This window comes from Asterias rubens, chromosome 18, assembly GCF_902459465.1.
Source record: "Asterias rubens chromosome 18, eAstRub1.3, whole genome shotgun sequence".
NCBI classification, from domain to species: Eukaryota; Metazoa; Echinodermata; class Asteroidea; order Forcipulatida; family Asteriidae; genus Asterias; species Asterias rubens.
Window position 1 is genome coordinate 6901370 of NC_047079.1, and position 23005 is coordinate 6924374.

The 23005-nt window shown below is 37.7% G+C and overlaps 1 protein-coding gene across 4 annotated transcripts in view; it reads left to right on the forward strand.

The window, feature by feature from the left end:
* LOC117302100 (rap1 GTPase-activating protein 1-like) overlaps positions 1-23005 on the forward strand; it is a 48704-nt gene that overhangs the window by 19602 nt on the left and 6097 nt on the right. For 2 of the 4 annotated variants that reach the window (XM_033785896.1, XM_033785894.1), the window contains exons 2-18: positions 8164-8239; positions 9785-9829; positions 10794-10841; positions 13361-13435; positions 13873-14064; positions 15191-15294; positions 16088-16166; positions 16815-16868; positions 17848-18032; positions 18429-18558; positions 18965-19120; positions 19530-19688; positions 19954-20235; positions 20489-20589; positions 20917-21039; positions 21376-21481; positions 22461-22560. In XM_033785896.1, coding sequence (XP_033641787.1) covers positions 8164-8239; positions 9785-9829; positions 10794-10841; positions 13361-13435; positions 13873-14064; positions 15191-15294; positions 16088-16166; positions 16815-16868; positions 17848-18032; positions 18429-18558; positions 18965-19120; positions 19530-19688; positions 19954-20235; positions 20489-20589; positions 20917-21039; positions 21376-21481; positions 22461-22560 — 2015 coding nt within the window. Of the gene's footprint in view, positions 1-7841; positions 7886-8163; positions 8240-9784; positions 9830-10793; positions 10842-13360; positions 13436-13872; positions 14065-15190; positions 15295-16087; positions 16167-16814; positions 16869-17847; positions 18033-18428; positions 18559-18964; positions 19121-19529; positions 19689-19953; positions 20236-20488; positions 20590-20916; positions 21040-21375; positions 21482-22460; positions 22561-23005 lie in introns of those variants that run through there. The other 2 variants (XM_033785897.1, XM_033785895.1) reach the window with 2 other exon arrangements.

Here is a 23005-nt window from a genome sequence, read left to right on the forward strand (position 1 = left end):
TGATGAATAGGTGATCATCTTGGTGTGGTTAAGCTCTAATGACTACATGCAATGCCCCTCATAAAAATACCAAAAACCAATTTATAAGCAGAAGTAAATGTGGTGTTGAAAACATGTAATTGTCCGATGGTGTAATTTTTACAGTGTCATTAACATATCTCAGAAAAGCAATTTATTTCTGGTGAGGGAAGTTATTTCTGCACGAAGTAAATTTTTGGGGCTTGCTGACAGCTTAATTATGTTGTCTTCATGACCGTTGTATCACCTTTATGGTCCAGTTAGCAGGTGATGTTTATGAAATGTAGTTATTGCAGAGAAATGGTTTAAAGTGCAGTAGAAGGGATTATTTTAGAAATTAAGGAAGTTTTGAGTTGTATGATTGCCCAAAACCTTCATCTTGAATTCTAGAACAAAAATTTGCAAACTAAGGGTTGCGACCCTACAGTGGGTGTGTCTGGAACAAATTTGTGACCATCCACCACAAATGGGCTGTAAAGTCGCACTTGCACATTGCAGAGCCTATTAAATTGTTTGGGTTTTCAAGAAAACTTTGAGAAATCTGAATAAAAAAATATGTGGCTTTGAGAAATCATAACTTTGTCAAGAAATATCTGATTTAAATGTGGATGGTATCATTTTGAAGCTGATTACACACTCTCTCAAAAAATGCATTAATCCCATAACAGTGAAAGTGTCAACTTTACAGCCCATTGGTGGTGGATGATCACATTTAGGGTTGTCACCAACTTTGTCAGAAGTGCTGAAAATGTATCGAGGAATTGGTGACAATCCCCAAAAGATTGTTTACAATCAATCTATCATCAAAATTTTATTTTTTCCCTCATCTCAAGTTTTATCATCAATTAAATGCATTTACTGACATAATATCAAACAAAATGTTTCAATAAATAATTTATGTTGTGGAGATTAGCCTCTTCATGACATTACTTTTCAATTGCTTCTCTAAGGGGGGATGGGGGTGGATCACAGTAGAAAGCCTTAATTTTTGATGGAGTCGCCGGCCTAACATTTATTGGACCTATCTGTCCCACAGGCTAAAATACATTCTCTGCTCATGTCCTGAATTGTTGAATTGTTAAGGTGTTATCTATCTTGATTAGGATATAACCTTTCCAGTGCTATCTTTGGTTTTCATTAGATCACGAATCAGACTCCAATTTTAGCGTTACTATAGTAATATGTGCCCCTCCTCAGTGTGAATTCACTCCAGAAAGTCCAGCGTATCCGGGATATTCTGAGGTATTCCATTAAGCGGAGCCTGTCACCGAGTCATGCAGTAATCCCCAATCCAAAAAGAGAGAAGGTCTCTGAATACGACACTGCTGATATTAACCTAGCAGGAATGTGATTTCTAAATTTTTACAAGAAATCCGTTTTTTTTTAAGCCACCACCCCCAAAAAAATTAATATTAAAAAAAAAGTAAAATAAGTTTTTATTATTTTTTATTAAAATATTTGAAATAATTTATAAATAAGATCAAACTCATAAGAAAATAAAGATAAAACCAAATGGAACACGCCAGATCGCAGCGTAGGGTTTTCAAAGCCAAAAATAAAAGTATCAGAAACTTTCGCGCTTGCAAGCATTCACGCTTTGCGATCATAGTTCAGATTTTTTGGTCAACAGCCTCTGTTAAAGACTGTCTCCGAATATTACACCATTACCCGGGGGAGAGTAAAAAGAAGAAGTAAGGGTTAAGAAGTATCGCATTGTATAATTTGTTAGACCTAGGGTCCCCTCACTTCAAAAATAAATAAATAAATAAAATGAAATACGAGGAAGGCTTTATTGCAGCTGGATCAATATGCACTGTGGATGCTCTGGAAAAGAAAGTTGCAATTAAATCACGTATCGAATCGTCAAACGTGTACTGTAATTCTGTGGAACTATATCCTGGTAGACTAATTAGCTTTTTTTCCTGAGGGAGGGTAAATATATATCATCGTTGTAAACGGCCAATTTGGAATTTTAACTTGGAAGGTATCGATCGGGTATGCCGAGATAATTGAGACATAGTAAATGTGTACACAGGTACTTTTGGGGGATGAGGGGGTGGGGAGAGAAACAGAGAGGGCGGGGGGTGAATGATGGAGGTGGAATGAAGTCTGGTTCCCTAAGGGTGAATACAAAGTAACTCTCATGAAATATTCATTTGAGAAATACCAGTCTGCTTTCCATTTGACCATTATACAAATATGGGAATTTTCATAGAGTTTTCGTTTATTTTGTTGGAAGTTGCCATATGTTGGTGTTTCAGTCTTCTGCCAGGAAAAGACCCTTTTTATATCCTGTCATAGTTGAAACAGCGCCCTCAATGAGTTCAAAGGAAGACCTATCATTGGGTGAGAGTTGTGCGTGGCGCGCACAGGCTTGCACATATTCATTGTTTTACCTCAGTGATGGCAGCCTTTGCAAAGGTTTATTACAACCAAAAAAGCTGCTTTGCTTTATTTAGTCAGCAGAATTTTTTTTTTTTAATTATGTGTAACTTCTGCTTATAAGCGCTGTAAGGAGAAAATATTTGCTGACCGGCTTGAGGAAATAGCCTTCTAGTGCTCTTACCGCTAAGTACACTGCCCTTGTACTGTCTTTAATCAGTCACAACATTATCATGTTTAGTAACAGTTCAACAAAGGTCAATGTCTCATAATTCAAATGAGTCCCACCTACCAGGAGTGCGTTTCGGCGACCCCAACCAAAGCCCAACCGAGTCATCAAGTCTGTTACCGGTTGGTCTGAACAGCATCGTCACCGCGCTCAACTGAACACTCAAAAACGCTCAACCAACGACCAATGTTTCTGGTTTGGTTGCCAAAATGCACTCCTTGCACGAATACTGTTTGTTACAGCGCCTTGAGCGTCACTGAATGACGGATCTGCGCACTATATAAGAAGCCACTATTTTTATTATTATAAGGTGAACTTTTTTCAATTCAAAGTACATAATCTACTGGAAGAATTAAAGACAATATTTGCATAGAATGATGTTAATTATTCATCCCTGAAGGTCAATAATCTGACCTTGCAATTTATTTTGTATTTTTGCTGGTTGGTCTTTTGCCATGCAAGTCATTAAAGGGTCAGTCATAGTTGATGGGTATTGTTAACTCTCGATGAATAAGAGACAATAACAACTCAGGTTTAAGCTTATTTCTATATCACTACAGACAATGAGAACAGCTACTTTGTAAGTATTCTTGGTTCTTTTGACTTGATGTTTGACTGTACATTGTAAATACAATCTTATTTTGTAGGAATCTAAACAACTATAAAGGATATTTAAATGTTTATGGCTCTATAGGAGTGTTTACTGTCTTTAGAAATATTCAACCTCAAACACTGCAATGCCAGTACGGGTGATGGAATCTTGAAGTTTAGGGTAAAATAGTCACATAATACTTTTTTCAGAAAAAATATTAGAGAAAAACAGTCAAAAGCATTTGTTTTTTGAATGGTACATATCATTACAAATTGGCTCTGTAGGGATAAGTTTTGTGTCTGTAGAAATAACTGTATACAACCAGAGACAATGCAATGCCATGGTGTGTGATGGAACTGTGAAGATCAAGGTAAAATAACCGATTTTTGTTTTGTTCAGAAGGATTATTAGAGAAAAACATTCGACAACATTTGTCTTTGGACAGGTACATGTTTGTGTAATTTGTTTTGCTTAAAGACACTGGACATTATGGTAACCATCAAATACCAGTATTCTCACTCGATGTATTTTAACACATGTATAAAATAGCTCTTAATTGCTCATGACCAAGTAAGTTTTTATGGCAACAATTATTTTGAGTAATTACCAATAGTGTCCTGTGCATTTTAAGGTATTTAAAAGGAATGGTAGAGCTGACAAAGTAGTAGCAGTGTTCATGTTTCATGTGGTCAAGTAAATAACAACTTGTAATAATGATCAACTGGTGTATAGTTTTACTCGGTCGAAAAAGCCAAGTACAAACTCACTGGATCCCAGCTACAGAAACACTCCAGTTGGCATCAGTCCAAACTATAGTTGGGACAATTCTATAATTGGGACTAAACATAGTCACTCGGTATAACCTAGTACCCTTTTATCTCTGACACTCTCATCCAATATTGTTTCCTGGAGTTGCCTTTTCCTTCCTGGTCTTTTGTTTCTGTTTGTGGTGTTTGGTCGGTAGGAAGGCCTAATAATACCGGAAAAATACATCAGGAAATGCTCTCTATTTTAATGGAAGTGGCTTTGTAGTTATTTTGCTTGTTCTGAAACCCCTGATGTATCTACCTAATGCTAAACCTAATCTAAACGTTAAGATTACAAGGGATTTTGGGAACATAGGGTTGTCTGAATATAGAGCAGTCACCATTTTTTTGGTAGAGATAGTCAAATGCCTCATTATTCAACAGGACATTGATACTGGAAACTTCGTTTTGAAAATAATTGTTTTAATTTTTAAATTTTTTGTATTACTGTAATTAACTTTAATTTGATAAATTTCATCGTCATAATGTGTATTTTAATCGGCATAGTATTTCTTTTGTAAGAGGGGAAAATTTTCGTGTTTGCCCCCCCCCCCCCCCAAAAAAAAAAAGATTGAAAAAGTCAAGTAGAGTAAGAACTATTTTTAACCATTTTCAGACCCCTTTTTTCAGGGAACAAAGCTTTCGTATAAATTATTTTAGGGGGGGGGGGCTGAAATTTTTATGAAATAAAAAACCTGTAAATAGAAAGTCTTGCTTCGTGTTAAAATTGCCATTAATTTTTTATTGGCAATAAAAAAAACTGTCAAGTCTACATCCGTGCATGAGTACATTGGTGTTTTGTCATTCCGCTTTCATAATTCATAATTCATAGTGAATTTCATACATTGATGATGTTTAGATCCAAAATCATTACTCATGTTCTGCTTTCAAGCCTAGTGAAGCCTTACGTTTGCGGCCATTCATGCCTTTCAATTTGGCTGCATGATTAATGGCACCCAGGAAACCCATTTTTAACACTCCCAGTTTTAACACTCCCAGTTGACTGAATAACAACTTAGAACCACAGCATTCAGTCAATGTCATCACAAGCCTGTGCCCCCCCCCCATACTCTTTTATAAAAACCTTTTATGTGGTCCCTGAAGTCCCTGAAATGTGGTTTTTAATGCTGAAATTGTGTTGATGATGTTTTGTGGTAAAGCAACACAGGTACAATGCAGTAGGGATAATTTTTAAGACCACAGACAAAAGTAAACACCCAAGTGAATGCAGCCGCAGCTATAGGAAAATATTAACGGGCTCTGTATTTATTTGGTAATTACTCTGAACATTAGGCTTAAAGGAACATTACAGAATTTGTTTTTGCTAACAAAACAGTTGGTGGCAGTGTAAGCACTTTATGTAATCCACCATATATATAAACTGACAAACCTGCAGAAGTTTGAGATCAATCGGCTATCTGGGTCACAAGAAAATAGGGAAAAACCGATTACCAATTTTGCATTGCATTGATGCCAAAATAAAAATGAATAAAACGCTCACTGAGCGGTAAACTCAAAACGCGAAGTTAGATTATTTATTTCTCATCAAATATGACATTTCAGACCGAAATATTTCAAGGGATGTTTTCAACTATCATCATCATTAGACCGTGTAAGTTTTACGTAAATCTGTGATCTTCACGATTTTTGTTTTTTACCAATTCTGTAACGTTCCTTTCATGGAAATGAAAACTTAATTGGTAAGAAGTACAGCAGCCTTGGATTGTAGTATGTAATTTGAGAAAATTTTCTCTTCAAAAAACTGTGGTTATGGTAAAAGATATAAATTTTAAAAACATTTGAGTCTTAGAAGCGTTGCTGAATCAGCGCTTACGGAAGCAGGGGATTACACACTTATGTTAAGCGTATTTCACGGGTTAGCAGGGAATGTTTGCTTTTGCGCGCGTACTCCACGATACTAGGCATTCTTAGCTTACACAGCTAGCGCAGCCATTTTGGTGATTGTGCAGTACGTGGAGTATGCTGATCATAACCCCATAATTCAAAGGTAGGCAGAGCCATGAAATAAGGCCCTGTTCATCAAACCCAGGCAACTTTATGGGATGTTATTTATGAGATCATCATTAAGTCATCTCTCAAATTGATGAGTCACTGAGAACTACTGGCTTTCTTCCTTTGATGCAGACAAAGATATTTCAATTGGCTGTCACTTGACGTCCATCGGACACTAAAAATACAAAAGAAAAAAGCTGCAAAAGTCCTTGACTGTTCCAATTGGTCCAGAAGACCATTTCATTGTATAAAGTGGTCATGATAAATTCTTTACATCTCCAGCAGTGCATGACTCGATGTTTTTTTTTTTGGGTAGCCTTCCGAATTCCGCACAGGAAAATGGCTGGGCTTGATGATTTCATTATCTCGATGATTGTGTCGTTAATATAGAAATACAGGAACCGGCTTCCCCACTTGACGTGTGTGCGCTGTGTTCACCCTGGGCCACGCTGTCTGGGTGCCTGTTATCGTAATTCTTGTAGATGACTTAACTGTTTTTGTGGTTTTGGTTTTGGTGTGGCCGTGTTTATGCACTAGGAGTTTCTTAGCGTGCCCTGTGCGTGACTAATTAGGAGTTACGAATGTGGTTTAGAAATTGTTTTGTGACAAACAAAGTTATGTGGGTGATCCTTTATTAGGGTAGAAGGGAATTTTGTTCATGTAAAGTTTTCATTTCTTCCCTTTTTTGCCAGCATTTGCTTTAACTTTGTCTTGACAGTTTATCTATCCCATAGTTGATGTAGATATTGATTTTAAGATTTTCAGCAACCCTTCTTTATCCCTTCATCCCAATGCTTGAACCTAACTTCAGAAGTTTTGACAAAGTACCAATGCTGTAACCTGTATGAACTTTGGCTAGATTTCATCACACTATAAACTTTACTTCCTTTATTAAAAATAAAATGTTGAAAGAAAAATCCTGATTTATTCTGATCCAAGCTTGAAAATCAACTCTCTCCGTTTGTTTCCCTTTTTACTTCTGTTACTTTAAACTTCAGTGACACTTTGTGGCTGTGAAGTCTGTCAAAGGCTTATCACAAAAATATCATAAAATGGCATTTTAATCCAGCTTTTCTTACCTCTAAATGTTTGATTAATTCCCCACTTCCTGAAAACAACTTGTCCTTTTGTTTTCGGGGAAGTTTGCGCAGCATCTACGTAAATAATTAACTCATCCTTGGGGGGTTCATGATATTAGAGATAAAACCTCGATGAATCTGGGCTAGGCTTTTTGTCTTTGAGGATACTTACCAGTCTCTCATGGTCAGTTATGTAATAATAGGCACACAACAACCCCCAATAATCTGTTAATGATCAACTGGATAACAATGTTTATGTATATTGTCACGAAGTACACAGTTGTATTCCAGCGATTATTGGCCTGTGATGCACTTCCTATTTGTGATGTCATTGGTTCGGATAAGAGCCCAATTCTATACTTGGAATTTGATTGACTGTTAGGGCACCATGGTTGGGCTTCTCCCAAAGAGTGACTCATAGTACAGTGTTGACGATCAGTCAGTGTATACTACTACTTAGCGTGGTTGTGGTCTCCCCACTGATCTCAATGACCTGTTCACCCTGTAGCGAGCGGTATACATGGTTCAATACCCAGGATTTCTTTAGTCATCATATGAGATTTCGTAGTAACAGGTAGTTTTTTTTTTTGTTGGAGTGGTAGTAGTACGTCCTTCCCGACAGAGAGTCCGTTTTTCATTCATAGAGTGGATGTGTCAACAGAAGCATTTTTATCAAAGTGTTTGAAAAACTTTGATAAAAGTTGTATGCATTGGATTGTTAGGGCGTTTATCAAATCATGAAGTTGAAGCACGGGCATAAAGCAAGGTACGATTCTGAATTAAGAATATTTCTCCTTCAAATCTTGTCCATTAACTTGTTATCTTTTTTTTCAGGGATTCTCTTTTTGTTAAAAAGAAAAGATAAGTGTCTGTGATGCTGTTTTTCCCTTTTCTTGCTTCTTAAAAGTTGTGGTCAAAACAACTTTGTTTGCATGAAAGGTACTTGACAGAAATTTCCAGCTTGACACTGCACAGGTTGCTTGAATTTTATTTCAGCAGAGTGTTTTAAACAATTTCTTCCACTTTTGTTTATCTTTGCTACAGGAGGCGGGAGATGGACGGACAGTTATTCTGTGAGGAACATGCTCCGAAAGACAAAGAGAAGGCGGTCAATGGAGAGGTAAGAAGTCATTTCTTTAATTGTATTTGATGATTTGTTTTAAGGTAAACTACACTTGATTAGTTTCAAATTAAGTCACTTTTGATGAAACTTGGATCACAGGTTTGAATCAGTCATTACCATTTTTTTAAAATAGCAAAATGAAAATGATTGAACCCTCACAAATTTCTTTTATACCACTTCACAATTCAGATAAAATGTGTTGATTCAAAAGTTCAAACAATTTTGGACATTTTTAAAAACAGCCAAAAAAAAAAAACAGGTTGTTGCTATTTTGAAAACATGCAGCAAAATGAAATCAAAGTTAAGATTCTGATCGAGTGTGAATACATATTAGAACAAGTTGTTTTTTGCCATTTTTGAAAACAGAAGAATGAAATAGTTTACTTTCAAAGTGTTGTGTCTTGTGTTCCCAAGATACACATAAAGTATTTACTGCTTAGATTTGAAAACTTTTGTCAAAGCTGGGGAGCTCCATTAGGAAACGAGAAACCTAAAGTGAAAGATGGACAACCACATATGTCATGAATCATCCATGAATATATTTTGCAACAACTGGGAATAATTAAAAAGACCTAACCCTAAGTCAGATAGGATGAATTAGCACTAAGCACATGATGGCCTAACCCACAGCACATGATTTCCTAAACCAAAATTGTAACCCCTATAAATAGTCGCACAGAAGTATTTATTTCAGAAGGTGTGAAGTGTTTAAAACCATGTGATTTACCTGAATCTCTTCAGTCGGAAACATTAATTGATTGAACTTGCTGCCTTTATTTTTCTCTGGGATCAAAATGCGACGACGGTTGTTTTCTCGCAAGCGTTTACGCCGAGTGAAGGTTAACATTTTTGTTTGTCTCTATAAGAAAGCTTAATTGAACTTCTTTTATGCTGATGTGTCTTAGGATTATTAATTTTTTTTTTTTTTTACCCATATACATGTAAACCGATGTGTGTTAGCACTGTTTACTTAGTACTTTCCTGAGCTCTTTGAGAAAAAAAACCCACACAGGCAAACTACTCAGGTGGGGTTCGAACCAACTTTTTCTTCACAGAGCTGGGGAAAGTACTGAGTATACAGTGCTACCACACATAGTGTATATGGGTAAAAATAAGTAGTATTCTTTATCCCTGATGCAAATTTCCATCTATCCTAGGATTGTTACCAGATTTGGGGTCTAAGCAGAAAATAAAACAAAATCACACTGGAAACTACTTTACAATTGGCAAGTTTGAAAAAGTTTTCAGAATCTGTCTGACTTTAATAGTCAGACACCTTATAAGGCTAAGTGCAAACAACGTAACAACATACCAAATTGCTTCTTCTTTTTTCTCAGGGAGATGTGCCTGTATTTGTGTCGTTGACACTCGTCAATTTATATTGAAGGTGTTTGCCTTCTCTGATTATGTTTGACTTTCTTGGAAAGCATATTTACTCTTCAGCTTTCAATCAGTATCTGATAAGGGACTGTAAACATGGCTGTCCTGATTATGCCACTTTGAGGGTTTGTATTTTATTTATTTTACCTTTTTTTGTCTCAGAGCGCCCAGGACCTTGACTTCTTTGAGCTTTTGCAGAAAATACAGGTATGTTGTCTTTTAAATTTTTGTCAAATAATAATCGTGTCTCTTTATTTTTTCAAATAATAATCTTTAATCTTTTACACAAGTTCAGAAGTTCAATGTCACAGTTTGTCAACACTTCAAAAATTATAGGCTTTAGAAGAAAACAAACAACAAAACTCTACTGGAACACTGCAACAAAAGTTTAAAGGTAGTACACTCCAGGATTGGTAGATATGACAAAATAGTCACAGACAGTGTTCATGTTTTTTTCTGTGATCAACCATTTACATGAAATGATAAGTGATAACTTGTGCTAAATCCGTTGTGTGAGATTAAATGATGATGTATTTTGAAATCCTGATAAGGTATAACACCTTTAAAACAGGAGTGAATGTGCACTGAACACCCAGCAGGGTGGATATGTGCTTATTACAAGTCTTTATTATTATTATTTATATATATATCCTATTTTTAACTTAAAGACCTGTTTGAACGAAAATGTCAAGTCGTGAACTTTGCTGAATTCCACTTAAAATGTTTTCGATGAGTAAGGAAATCGAGTCATATGATTATGAATAGGTTTCAATTGTGTAAAAAACAATCTTTTTGTATGCCCTTGTCCAGAGCTTTTCTGCGAGATTTGCGAAAAGCCCCGTTACGTAATCACTCTCAAAACGTCATAAGTAGATAAAGCCGCTTTGTTGCAGCGTGGATGTATGAAAAAGCAAACTCCCACAAATGACGTCAGCGGCATTGTCCTTTGACGCCCGCTCTCAACGGCAGAAGTGTTTTTAGTTTTTCAAAAAACCTTTAGGTAGGGGCCTGATTTTTTAGTCGATAATTACGAAAAGTTCAGAAGTGTACACATATCAAAATTACATTAAAATGGTGAACAAGTGCATTATAAACAAGTAAAAATACAATTTCTGTTGAAAACATTCCGCTCAGGTAGCTGTTTAAGAAATCATTTGTAATTTTATTACAGAGTGATCGATTAGATGAGCAAAGATGTTCCCTTCCCTTGGTACTACAGGTAAGACGATAAATATCTTGATCTTTTCCCCCAACTTCCTCTTTGCCGATAAAGAAAGTCTTCTAGAAAATTTATTTTGAGAGATTCTAGAGAGACATTGTTATTGACAAAGTAGATCAGTTTGTAAAGCACTAGCAAATTAATGTTGCAGGTCCAAATCCTGCTCTAGCGCCTTTTATTTTTTTATTTTTTTATTTTTTAGAAACCAACCATTCCATTCTAGAGCAGATAGGTGCACAATGTTGCAGTTGTCAGAATTAACATCCCCACCCTTACACAGGTTCAAATCCTGCTCTAGCGCCTTTTATTTTTTTATTTTTTATTTTTTAGAAACCAACCATTCCATTCTAGAGCAGATAGGTGCACAATGTTGCAGTTGTCACAATTAACATCCCCACCCTTACACAGGTTCAAATCCTGCTCTAGCGTCTTTTATTTTTTTATTTTTTTATTTTTTAGAAACCAACCATTCCATTCTAGAGCAGATAGGTGCACAATGTTGCAGTTGTCACAATTAACATCCCCACCCTTACACAGGTTCAAATCCTGCTCTAGCGCCTTTTATTTTTTTATTTTTTTATTTTTTAGAAACCAACCATTCCATTCTAGAGCAGATAGGTGCACAATGTTGCAGTTGTCACAATTAACATCCCCACCCTTACACAGGTTCAAATCCTGCTCTAGCGCCTTTTATTTTTTCATTTTATTATTTTTTAGAAACCAACCATTCCATTCTAGAGCAGATAGGTGCACAATGTTGCAGTTGTCACAATTAACATCCCCACCCTTACACAGGTTCAAATCCTGCTCTAGCGCCTTTTATTTTTTTATTTTTTTATTTTTTAGAAACCAACCATTCCATTCTAGAGCAGATAGGTGCACAATGTTGCAGTTGTCACAATTAACATCCCCACCCTTACACTTCCCCCTCGCCCCCGCCCTCCAGCAGGGGGGATAAGACAGTTAGCATGACCCATTAGTAGAAGTTGAATGTCCTGACACGCCCCTTTCCCTAATCCGAGGTCGCCCTAATCAGATCAGGATGCTTCGTTAGAAACAATAGAGATGTAATTAGGTCGGGTCTTTAGTGGTTACCTTTTAAAGTACTAATAAGATGAATGGTGGAAATACTTCATTATGTGCGTGCCATGGCTCTTTATCTTTACCTGTCAGTGATAGAGGGTTTGAAGTCATGAGATGTTACCATTTATTTTGTCATCAAGTACCCTGTGTGAAATAGCATAAACTAATGCTACTTCTTTTTATACCACAGAGGGATCAGACCATTTTATCCTGAGCCTCAGTTTGATTTGATTGGTATAAACAGGCAGAAAATACTGAAGTCATGATAATTTTGACTCTGAAAAAAAAAAAAAAAAAAAAAAAAAAAAAAATTGTTTCATTTAGAAAAACTGTGTCTCAGGTGCTCTCTTTGGTGGTTCCCTTATGTTTCATTCACAACTGTGTCTTTGAGTTGTGTTTTATATTTGTATGCATCCCAGTGAAAGAAAATCTCTTGGTTATAATAAACAAATAATATTCTCCAATTTGTTTATTTCTCCATCAAGATTTCTTGGGCTCTGAGGGTCGAAATCACCATAGTGTAATTCAATGTACAATGTGAATATTTTGTAGAGAGTCTATTCTGTGCAGATGTGTGTCTAAATAAACAGAGAGATATTTCAGAGGATATCCCAACAAAAAAGCAGCAGGAATTCCGAAGCCTTAAAGCTCACCTGATTACCCAAATAAGGAGATGATTTTTGCAAGGCTTGGAAAGGTACACAAACAATCGCTGATGCAATGAGCTCACCCAGCACCAGGGTTTCCAATATCAAGGCAGCGTGTTCGATGCGTGACAGCTGCGTCAACACAGGGGTGCCTGAGAAACCAAGAATTATTGTTAAGACGCGCACGCTTCTTAAAGTTCACCCTAGAGCTCTTGTCAAATGTTACGGAAAGTGAAATAGATTTTCACCTGGTTGAATGTTTTGCTTAGATTTGGCCTCGTCAGGTTCATATACCGCTGTTTCATGTGGTTTTTATTCGCTGTTGTAACTGATCATCATTATGCCAAGTCTCAGTCATGGGTTTATTTTTGTCTTGGCTATGGCCAGTCACAAGTTATTTTGGGTCTTGAGTTTTGTAGAGTCAACAAGTTATGTCAGCTCATGTCAAGTTAAAAGTCACATTAGCACATAAAGTCAAGTCTTTTGACTTGTATGCCCTTGAGGTCATTGCTAGGCCAGCCTCAATAAATTGTTCAGCTTCTTAAGCTAAGATGTACTCAAGGGAACGCTACAAATTGTGTTCCTGAAAATTGTTTTGTATATATTTTTTTTTTCGCCGAAGGCAATCTCAGAGACTTATTGCTGTCGAATCAAGTCAAGGTATGTTTTTGTTCATAGCACAGAATCAACTCAACAACCCAGAGACACTGTTTAAAACTTAAGTCATTGGGTTTTAGACTTAAGCAGGGTTAATCTGTTTATGTGACTAACTTTCTGTCTGTTTTTCAGAGCGCTGGTTCGTCCCCGGCTGCCATTAAAGAAAGACTCAAGACCAAAAACTCAAACACCTACAGGATAAAAGAGGTAATTACAAGCCATGGATGAGAGTTGACAAATGTGAAAATTCTTTAAAAAATTTCTAGCGGGATTTGGTTTCCCCTTATTCAAGACAAGAACCTCCCAGATTCTGCAGCATGCGGTTTGAAGACTCTGTGCATCACCAGAAACACACAACTACAGGTTCAAATAATGGACCCGGGGTGGATTTCACTAAGATTTAATAAAACTAGTCTTATCTCCAGTCACTCATCCTAACTTAGGACTAGCCTCGAGTTTGTTATAACCATTTAGAGAATCCCAGAACTAGTCCTAAGTTAAGATTATCTTTGTGAAATCGGCCCCCTGTTCCCTTCTCCCTTAATGACTGCTCTACTTCTTTCAAGAAAATTTGAAGGCACCAGGAGATTTTGAGAGTATCCTAAAAATAATATTTAAAAACTATTTCTTTTTTTCTTTTGCAGCTTTTAAAGAAAAATGGTCCCCATCCCAACATCATCCAGCCCCACAACGGCGGTTTCTGGATTGATGGTTTGGACATTGACCCATCAGGCGCTAACGACATTGTACCCGACCACTGCCCATTTACGTCAGATCGACTGGTACTCGAGTATGATGATACCAATGAAATGTACAGGAGACATTTCTATGGGAAGGTTAGTAATAGAACGGTTGAAAAAAAATACAAGGCAATCACAAAAGTAGATTTCTGATTTTCTCTCACTCACACTTCCTCCACACAATTTCATTTTTTTTTTTTGGGGGGGGGGGGTTGAGATATTGGTGAAAAACAAACAAGCTTGGTTAAGATTTTCACAAATAGGTTTTTCAAAATAAGTGACAAAATTGGAAAAAAAAACAATGTTTAGATTTTCAATCAAGTTTCTCAGGTAATTCTTCTTTTCCCAACCCATTAGTCCCCTCCCCCGGATCACCTTCGTTTTTTGTTTCCGCTTTCTTGTCGCATCTTTCACCTACTTGGAAAACTCATCACTTCTCTTTCTTAGTAATTAAAAACCCACAATGCCTGTAGCAATTTCCTTTGCAAGTCAAAACGAGCCGGGCCGTGGCGTTATTGCATTACTGCCCAGGCATTGTTCGCATAGAGAGGCATTCACAGATGGCTTGAGCCTGAAGTTACAGGACACGGCAAACCTTTACTCTGTTTTTTTCCCCTTTCGTTTCTTTGGCGTCATGACCTGTTTACTCTGGAGATGTACTACGGGGGCGGGAAGCTACAGTACAATGCCTCTTGAAGTCAGATCACAGGGTTCAGTTGCAATCGAATAGAAAAAAAAAAAAAAATTGACAAAATGTGACCTTTCCTTATAAAGTAGAAACAATTTTCGTTTGGAAGGTTTTGCTTAATGATGTCAAATTTAATGATACGAAACAATTAAATAGAAATTAAAAATAGAAGAGTGAATGTTCTTGCTTCCATTGACTGAGCTCCAAGACACTTTGTGAATTTAGAAAGAGACTTTGTGAATTTAGAAAGAGGCTTTGTGAATTTAGAAAGAGACTTTGTGAATTTAGAAAGACACTTTGTGACTTTAATTAAACACTTTGAGAATTCCATTTATTGAGCTTCAAGACACTTTGGGAATTAGTTTGCAAGAAAATTTATGAGTTTATGAAGTTCATTTGTGAATTTAACAAATCACTGTGTATTTAGAAAAAAATTGTGAATTAAGCAAATCACTTAGTAAATGAGAAGAATCGGCAAATGGACTTTTGAGAGTGTCATGAACATTATGATTATACATCCTTCTTCAACTGCAGGAGCATTTTAACTACATAGCCCAGGATGAGTCCATGGGTCCAATAGTACTGTCTGTCAGGCAGGAGACCAGCAGTGGAGAAGAACAAATCAGAATACTACTCAGGTCAGTCACTCATCATGGTAGGGAATGTTAAAGGGGGTAACTGTAACAGGGGTAACCCTGTTTCGGCCCCAGAAGTAGGTGGCAACGGCCTCTGTAAAAAAAGAAAAGAGTTGTAGCCCACACCTTGTGTGTCTGGCGACTTGCATACAAAATTTTAAAAAAGGTAACCCCAATACTTACCAGATCCCATACACCTGCTTAACCAGAAAATATTGCTTAGCAAATTTCTATGCTAAGCAAAAAAATTAGGTCGGGGCACCAGTCACAACAATGTAAGCTGAATGTAATTTCGGCTAGTATACTCTTTCTGTTAAGCAACACTTTTCATTGCTTAGCAAGTTTTTGTGCTCACAGGCAGCTCAAGCAAAAAATATTGCTTAACGATGTTCTGCCTAGCAAAAATAAGCAGGTTACCAGTTACAGAGCATGATATTTTGTCTGGCAACTTTATTCTGGTAAGCAAGATATTGTTGTGCTTAGCTACTGTTTGAGCTTAAGTCGCTCTAAGCAGCTATATGACTGTAGAGCAGAGCATCAGACAGCTGACCACATCATCTCTGAGCGCCTTGTCTATTGCCCACTAAATGTCTGCATGACTTGATTGATGCAGATGTAGCAACTCCAGAGCACCCAGAGATCCAACTGTTCCCTATGTGTTTCTTAGCTTCACATGAAAGAAGAAAACAAATTCTCTTCACCTGGGAGTATATCTTAACTATGTAGACATGACTCCTACAGTGCAGTTTAGAAGACTTATTACTAATTACTAATTTGTTTTTGTTTATTTCATCAGACATCGGAGTGGTACCATCCATGATCTCCTTCCGTTGACCACATTTGGAAACTCACTTGTGCCATCCAAACTAGCCAAAGTATGAAACTGTTTTATCATTGTAGTTATTGGCTTGTCATGGTTGAGTGGTCAAGAACACTGAACTCAAGCTCTAGTTTTTCTGACTAGCAGAGTGTGGGTTTAAGTTGTGGTCTTGACATTTGTGTCATAAAGCTTGGTGGTTAACAGGCATGACATTCTTCCTACTTAAGTCCGTTTTCCAATTGTTTTTCCCTCAGAAAAACCAGTAAAATTGTTAATAACTAGGCCTGGTAAGTCAATCTTTTATTGACTTATTTTGTGCCAATGGAAACTAAATTTGTGTATATTTATGATGCGGACAATAAACTTCTACTTCTAAATTCTAAAATGCTAATCCTCTAATAGAGCCTATACACTATGTGTACAAGGTCAGCCCTTGTACTTGGAAAAAATTCCTGAATCTTGTCCAAGGACCAAATACCATGCCTGAGTTAACCATTAATGGTAATTGGGACGTAAAGCTGTTTGTCCCATGTGTTGTGTAATGCACATGAAATAACCAAGTAGACTTGTCTTACAGAGAAGGTGTTTTCCACAGGTGTTTTCTGGTATGGTTGACCGAGTCTCCCAGCCCCATCAAATAAAAACACTTTTCGTTGAGGAAAAAAGAGCCGGAAATAAGTTGTTTCTGTTTTTCTCTTTGAAGGTACTTTGTGAAACTATCACAACAGAAAGATTCCAGCCTGTACTCTTTCCAAAGGTAGGGGTCAAAAACTGTTAAGTAATTTTATTTTTTATTTTTGTGGTGTTTCGTGGCCGAGTGGTCTTATACACCAGACCTAAGCTTTGGTGTTGTCAGCACAAGTGTGTGGGTTCAAACCCTGGTCATGAAACTTGTGTCCTTGAGCAAACTTCTTAAGATCTGAGATGTTTTAAAGATGAAAAACTTCAGGATGTTTTCAGAACTAAAATTGTTTTTAAAAGTCTACCTAGTAAACAAAAAAAGTTGTACTTTGCTCCAGGTCAAATAAGTCAGGCTTTTTGATCTTCTTCTCTCCAGCACTGAATATACCGTTCCTAAAAACTCCTTTGAATCTATAACTCCAGGGGTTAGCATAAGGTGGAAATGCCATCATTTCAAATTACCTCAAGGATCTGGATGCCAGCCTTAGACTTGTTTTGTCAGAAATCACTCTCACCCCTGATATTTACAATTTACAGCATGCTGTTTTGACATCGATGTCATTTAATTCTTGGAAATGACTTGTCTGGCTTTAGTTTCCAATACTATAAACACACACATGGAAACATTGTGTTTATGTTTTCGTCTAGTCATTTTGAGACGGTCATCAACTTACAGGCTTCAGAACTCATAGTAGCCAATGAGGGAATGAGATATTTATAACATGCTGTTTTTGCATCTGATGAAATATTTGTTGCTACGAAAACTTATGCATTTTTATAAATATAAAATTAGTTGGTTCTCAATCGTTACTACTATACCTTTCTTGGTTGGAATTTACCTATCTGTCATTTAGTAGTTTTCAATACAGCAATGTTTTAGTATTATGTTTACAGATATCAAATAAAACCACAAGGGAAACTGACTGGGTAACTTTTAAATGATTTTGGCGTGAACAAAAACAAAATTGACTAGTATATGTTTTCGTCTACCAAGTCTGCCGAGGTTAGTAATTACAAGAAACCGTATTGATATAAACACTTATATCAATCAACAGGCTTCGGAGCTCATAGTAACCTATGATGAACACACGTGCGTCAAGAACTTTAAGTTTGGTGTGATCTACGAGAGGTATGGACAGACGACGGAAGAGGAACTCTTTGGAAATGTCAACAGCAGCGCCGCCTTTGATGAATTCCTTGAACTCCTCGGCGAGAAAACAGAACTGAAAGATTTTTCAGGGTAAATCTTAGTAATAATAACAATAATAATAATAACGATAACAATAACAAAATTTCTATAACGCCATTCCATCTACTTCCCGGCCATATCATAGGGGGCCCCCATGCCCCCTTTCAATGTAGTTTCTAATTTTTTATGTCTGGTCTCTTTCTGCGTTCCAGTCAACATTGAGCGGGGGGGGGGGACGGGGGAAAGAATGTTTATTGTCAGGGGAAGTGGACAGGGGGTGGCCCAAGCATTTTCGCCGGGTCTGTGGATTATGGTGTTCATTGATCTGATGAAGGGATATTGTTCAAAAGTTTAGGGCCTAGGTTTCGACAGCGGGGTACTATCACATCCTTATGTCTGACTTGACTCTGACTTGACACTTGACAACTTTTCTTTTGGTGGTGTTAGGTTTCGAGGAGGTCTCGACGTCCAGCACGGACAGACAGGTGCACATTCCATCGTTGCCCAGCACCTTGATAGAGACATCATGTTCCATGTGTCTACGTTATTACCACACACAGAAGGAGACAAACAACAGGTGAGTTCAACTTTTAATTTGATAAAATAAAATTATTTACAAAGCACCTTTTACAAAAGTTTCAAAGCACTGATTAAGAGCATCTTCTAATAAACAAGTTACAATTACTAAGAAAATGAGTTTTTAACATGACATTGATGAAGGATTCAAGAGATGATGCCTGACAGATGTGAAGAGGTAGATTGTTCCGTAATGTAGGTGCGCCGACTTTAAATATTTGTCAAAAATAGTCAATTTGAGACTTTGGAATGCTAGGTGGCAGGTAAATTTGTGTCGTTTTCATATTTCTAAGCCTGCGCACTAAAGGAAGAACAATAAGTTTACCTGGTCAGTCTGCTGCCACCTATTGTCCCAAAGTCCCCAGTTGGTATCGATCTTCGTTAAACGTCTTATTTTCTGATTGTAGTTGCAGAGGAAGAGGCACATAGGCAACGACATCGTCGCTATTGTATTCCAAGAAGAGAATACGCCGTTTGTTCCTGACATGATCGCGTCTAACTTCCTTCATTCCTTTATTGTGGTGCAGGCCATCGAGCCCAATACAGAAAACACCAGATACAAGGTCAGTATACCAACGCTAAGAAGAATTGTTTGCTTAGAGCATGTTACAGGATATGGCTTATTTTTACGCAAAAGCCATAGCAACGAGTGTACCGAACTTATAGCACCAGTTATTTCTCTGTACATAAGGGATGTTTCGGCCAGGGTCAGATCTGACATTTGTTGTATGACGAATTATGACTGCTACTCATGCTATGATTAAAGCTACGACTCCCTTAGAGTGTTCTATTTTCCCTTTTGGGAAAGTAGAAGCATCAAGGATCACCTTAGTTTAAACCATAGCAATCACTGCTGAAATGTTAACTGGTTAGGTTTGCACTGTTCTTGAAAAAACAGTTTATTTGTAACAATATTATCTTCCACAAATTGATGTTGAGCCTCTTTAATGAGTATATTATTTCTTTCCATAGGTTGCTGTAACAGCTAGAGATGACGTTCCTTTCTACGGCCCAGCCTTGCCGAGTCCTTCAGTGTTTAAGAAGGGACCAGAGCTGAAGGAATTCCTGCTCACTAAGCTTCTTAACGGAGAGAATGCTTGCTACAAAGCAGACAAATTCAGCAGCATACAGGTAAGCCTTACACAACCTCTTCTCCCTTTTTTACACAGATTTCTAGAACTGAACAAGTCCATATTTTGTTCAAACCATTTGTCCAAACCATAATATTTCATAGGGAATCCTTCCCGACAATAGTTTACACTATCAGTAGTTTTTATGTAGAGTTTGGCGATGAATGCCCGTGTCATAAATTAATTGAGTACTCACAATCTATGACCCTACCTTTAAATCTTACGATTGAGCAGCTTTTACCAATGTTTGCAACTTACCCTTGCAGGAGAGAACAAGGGCGGCTCTACTAGACTCCCTCTACGCTGAACTCAACACCAAAAACGAGGAGATATTCTGCTCAGTGACGTGTATAGACGCCTCAACAAGTCCAAGCATATTGGGCAAGGCAGACGTCAGCGCCGGGGGCCTGTGGCCATCGTTCAAGAAGGCCTTCAGAGGAAGGAGTCAGTCTGTAGACACCAGCACCAGCCCAAGTCATAATAAGATGAATGGAAATATGATGTTTGCGCCTGAGATACCGGAAGAAGGCGAGGCTACAAGTCCACTGGTAAGTGTGAAATCGATTCATTTTTGAAGAGGTATCGCAAAACTCACGGCGTGAGGGCTACACTTAACTGATTTGAGCAGCCAACCCAAATCAACTGTCGCCAGGGACACATTGCTACCTACTCCTGGGGCTGTACCAGGGTTACGTTCTTCACAGTCCAAACGGTTGTAGGCGTCCACTAGGAGCCTGGTTGGGTGTGCAGTCTGCAATACCTTCCCAACTTTAATGAATCCTTTTTTGTATTGACCTACAGCAATCCAAGGGTAGTCGGAACCTAAGACTAAGCACAAGAAGTACAAGCAGTAACCAAAGCTATGGCAGTACTGGAGACAAGAAAGAACCAAAGAGAAAAAGGTAACTACAAATCCCAACAAAGATTGTTTGTGTGTGTGTGTGGATTGTCATGGCAGACTGGTCTAGCGCACTGAATTCAAGTTGTGGTGGTTGAGTCTCATCACATTGTTCCTTAAGCAAGACACTTAACGGTAATTCTGAAAAAGGCCTGTGGTTGATAACTCTGTCATGAACTTCATGAAGTCAGTTGTCAACCACCGTTTTTTTCCTGAACCAACATTACTAGAAAGAGATTTTTTACATGGTGTTACCACAAACCTCACCTAATTATACTTCCACCATGCAAAGTTTTAAAACCAACTTAAAATGTTATTCCCACTACTACAGAGACAGCATGATGAGTCGGTCATCACATTCCTCAGAAAGTATCAATGGCAGCCAGGAATCGCACAAATCGTCCTCCAACTCTCTCAATAGCTCTCCTGATGTTGCACACTCGAGGACAACAAGGTACGTCCTTAAAACCAAACTTTCTGGCTCATCATCCCCACTCCCTAAAGCCCTCTTTCATTTTAACCTCCACCTGTGACCTCATACAGTTGTTACAATGTGATGGGTACATGTTGAACAATACCGCACCATTCGTGCAAAATAATGGGATGCTGTAATAACTTCATGAAGTCACAGGTGGAGGTTAAGTTGCGTTATGCCCTTGCCGTACGCGCCATTCCTACCCATTAGTGATGCGCACCTTGGGCATTATCCTATACATAAAGACACTCAGCCAATAACTGTAAGCAATGCTTAATGTTGTCTTTACTCTTCCAATTTGTTGTCCGTGTTCAGAATCTACACATGTCGAGTATCACCGAGCAATTCCTTGGACAGCTTCAACAGTGACGAGGAGCCGCATGAACATGAAGACTCGGATACAGGCATGGTGAGACACCTTGTAAATATGCCTTTTGCAATTCTTAAATATTTTTAAAGTTACTAACTTTAAAAGAGCTACATTGTAAATATGCCCTCTGCCGTTATTTATTTTTGAAATAAAACATAGACCCTACAAGTCGAAGGCGTCATCTGAACAGCCATGCTACATGGGGAACTTTACAGTGGACAGTTACAAGCAATCTCAAAGAATACAACCATCCACTCTTTCATCCTTCACAAGTATCTCGGTGACAGTAAGATACTGTCAGTAAAATGTCTCTTGTACTCCCAAAGTTTGTCCTTTAACTTGCAGTTTATTTGGTTGGCTCTGCCTGTAAAACTTACCCAGTGTGGCATGGACTTAATTAAGAATATAGCAACCACTTCCAGGCAATCTCCAAGAAGACAAGACATTCACATGTTTCTACCCAAATGCTTGGGACATTAAGATACTGTTTGGAAAATGTATGTTGTGCTACCAAACTGTTCTTTGTGCATGCATTGCAGTTGGTTGCCTCCAAGTTGACTCAACGTTGCCTGTGTGTCAGGTCTTCGTATACAGCAGGAACATGGTTCATGGGGTCCAACAAATTATTGTGACCCTTTTGATCCCTTTCCATTGTTGGTCCTGATAGAGTGTCCTGGCCGAGTAGTTAAGAGCATCAAATTCAAGTTCTGGTGCAGTCACCGGAGTGTGGGTTCAAATCCCGGTCATGACACTTGTGTCCTTGAGCAAGATACTTTACTAGAATTGCTTCTCTTCACCCAGGGGTATAAATGGGTACCTGCGAGAGGAAGAGGTTGATATTAAGTAAAAAAAGCAACAAGCGCCTTACAGGCAGCTCAGGGCTGTATACTCCCAAGGGAGCTGAGAAACATTACAGGGATGTTATTATGTTATTGGCCCTATGACCAGGGCACTAGTGTAAATCGCATTGCTACGGTTATTGTGAAATGCGCTATATAAGAATGTGTTGTTATTATTATTATTATTACAGGGAAGTATGTCATCAGGTTGTATACCAAGCAGTAAAGCCAGTCCACTCAACCCTTGTCTATGTCCTGAAGGAAAGTGTACCACAGCCTTGGAAATAGAAAGTAAGAACTACACAACACCCCCAGCTTGACCAAAGCAAAACATGTAGAATTTCCTAGAAATTTTTGACCTTGTTTTAACTATCAATTATTTATTTTTTATAATGTTTAATTGACAGGTCCATTTCAATGAAAAGGCATTAGTTTTAGCCTGCTGCACCATTTTAGAGCTTAAACATGTACCACTTTTTCAGCCTTGTACACTTTTTCAGCTAAAATTGTGAACTTTTTCAGCCAAAATTTTTTAAAGTTTCAGCCAAATTTGATGAAAAACCCTCCCTTGTAATTATGCTATTTATTGCACTGTTATTAACTATCAAACTCATCAAAATAAATCCTATATCCTAATAAAAAGGCCATGTACCCTTCTTCAGCCAAAAATTCACAAGTTCACAAGGCTATTTTATTTACGGCACTTTTATTAAAGGAACATTACAGAATTGGTTTT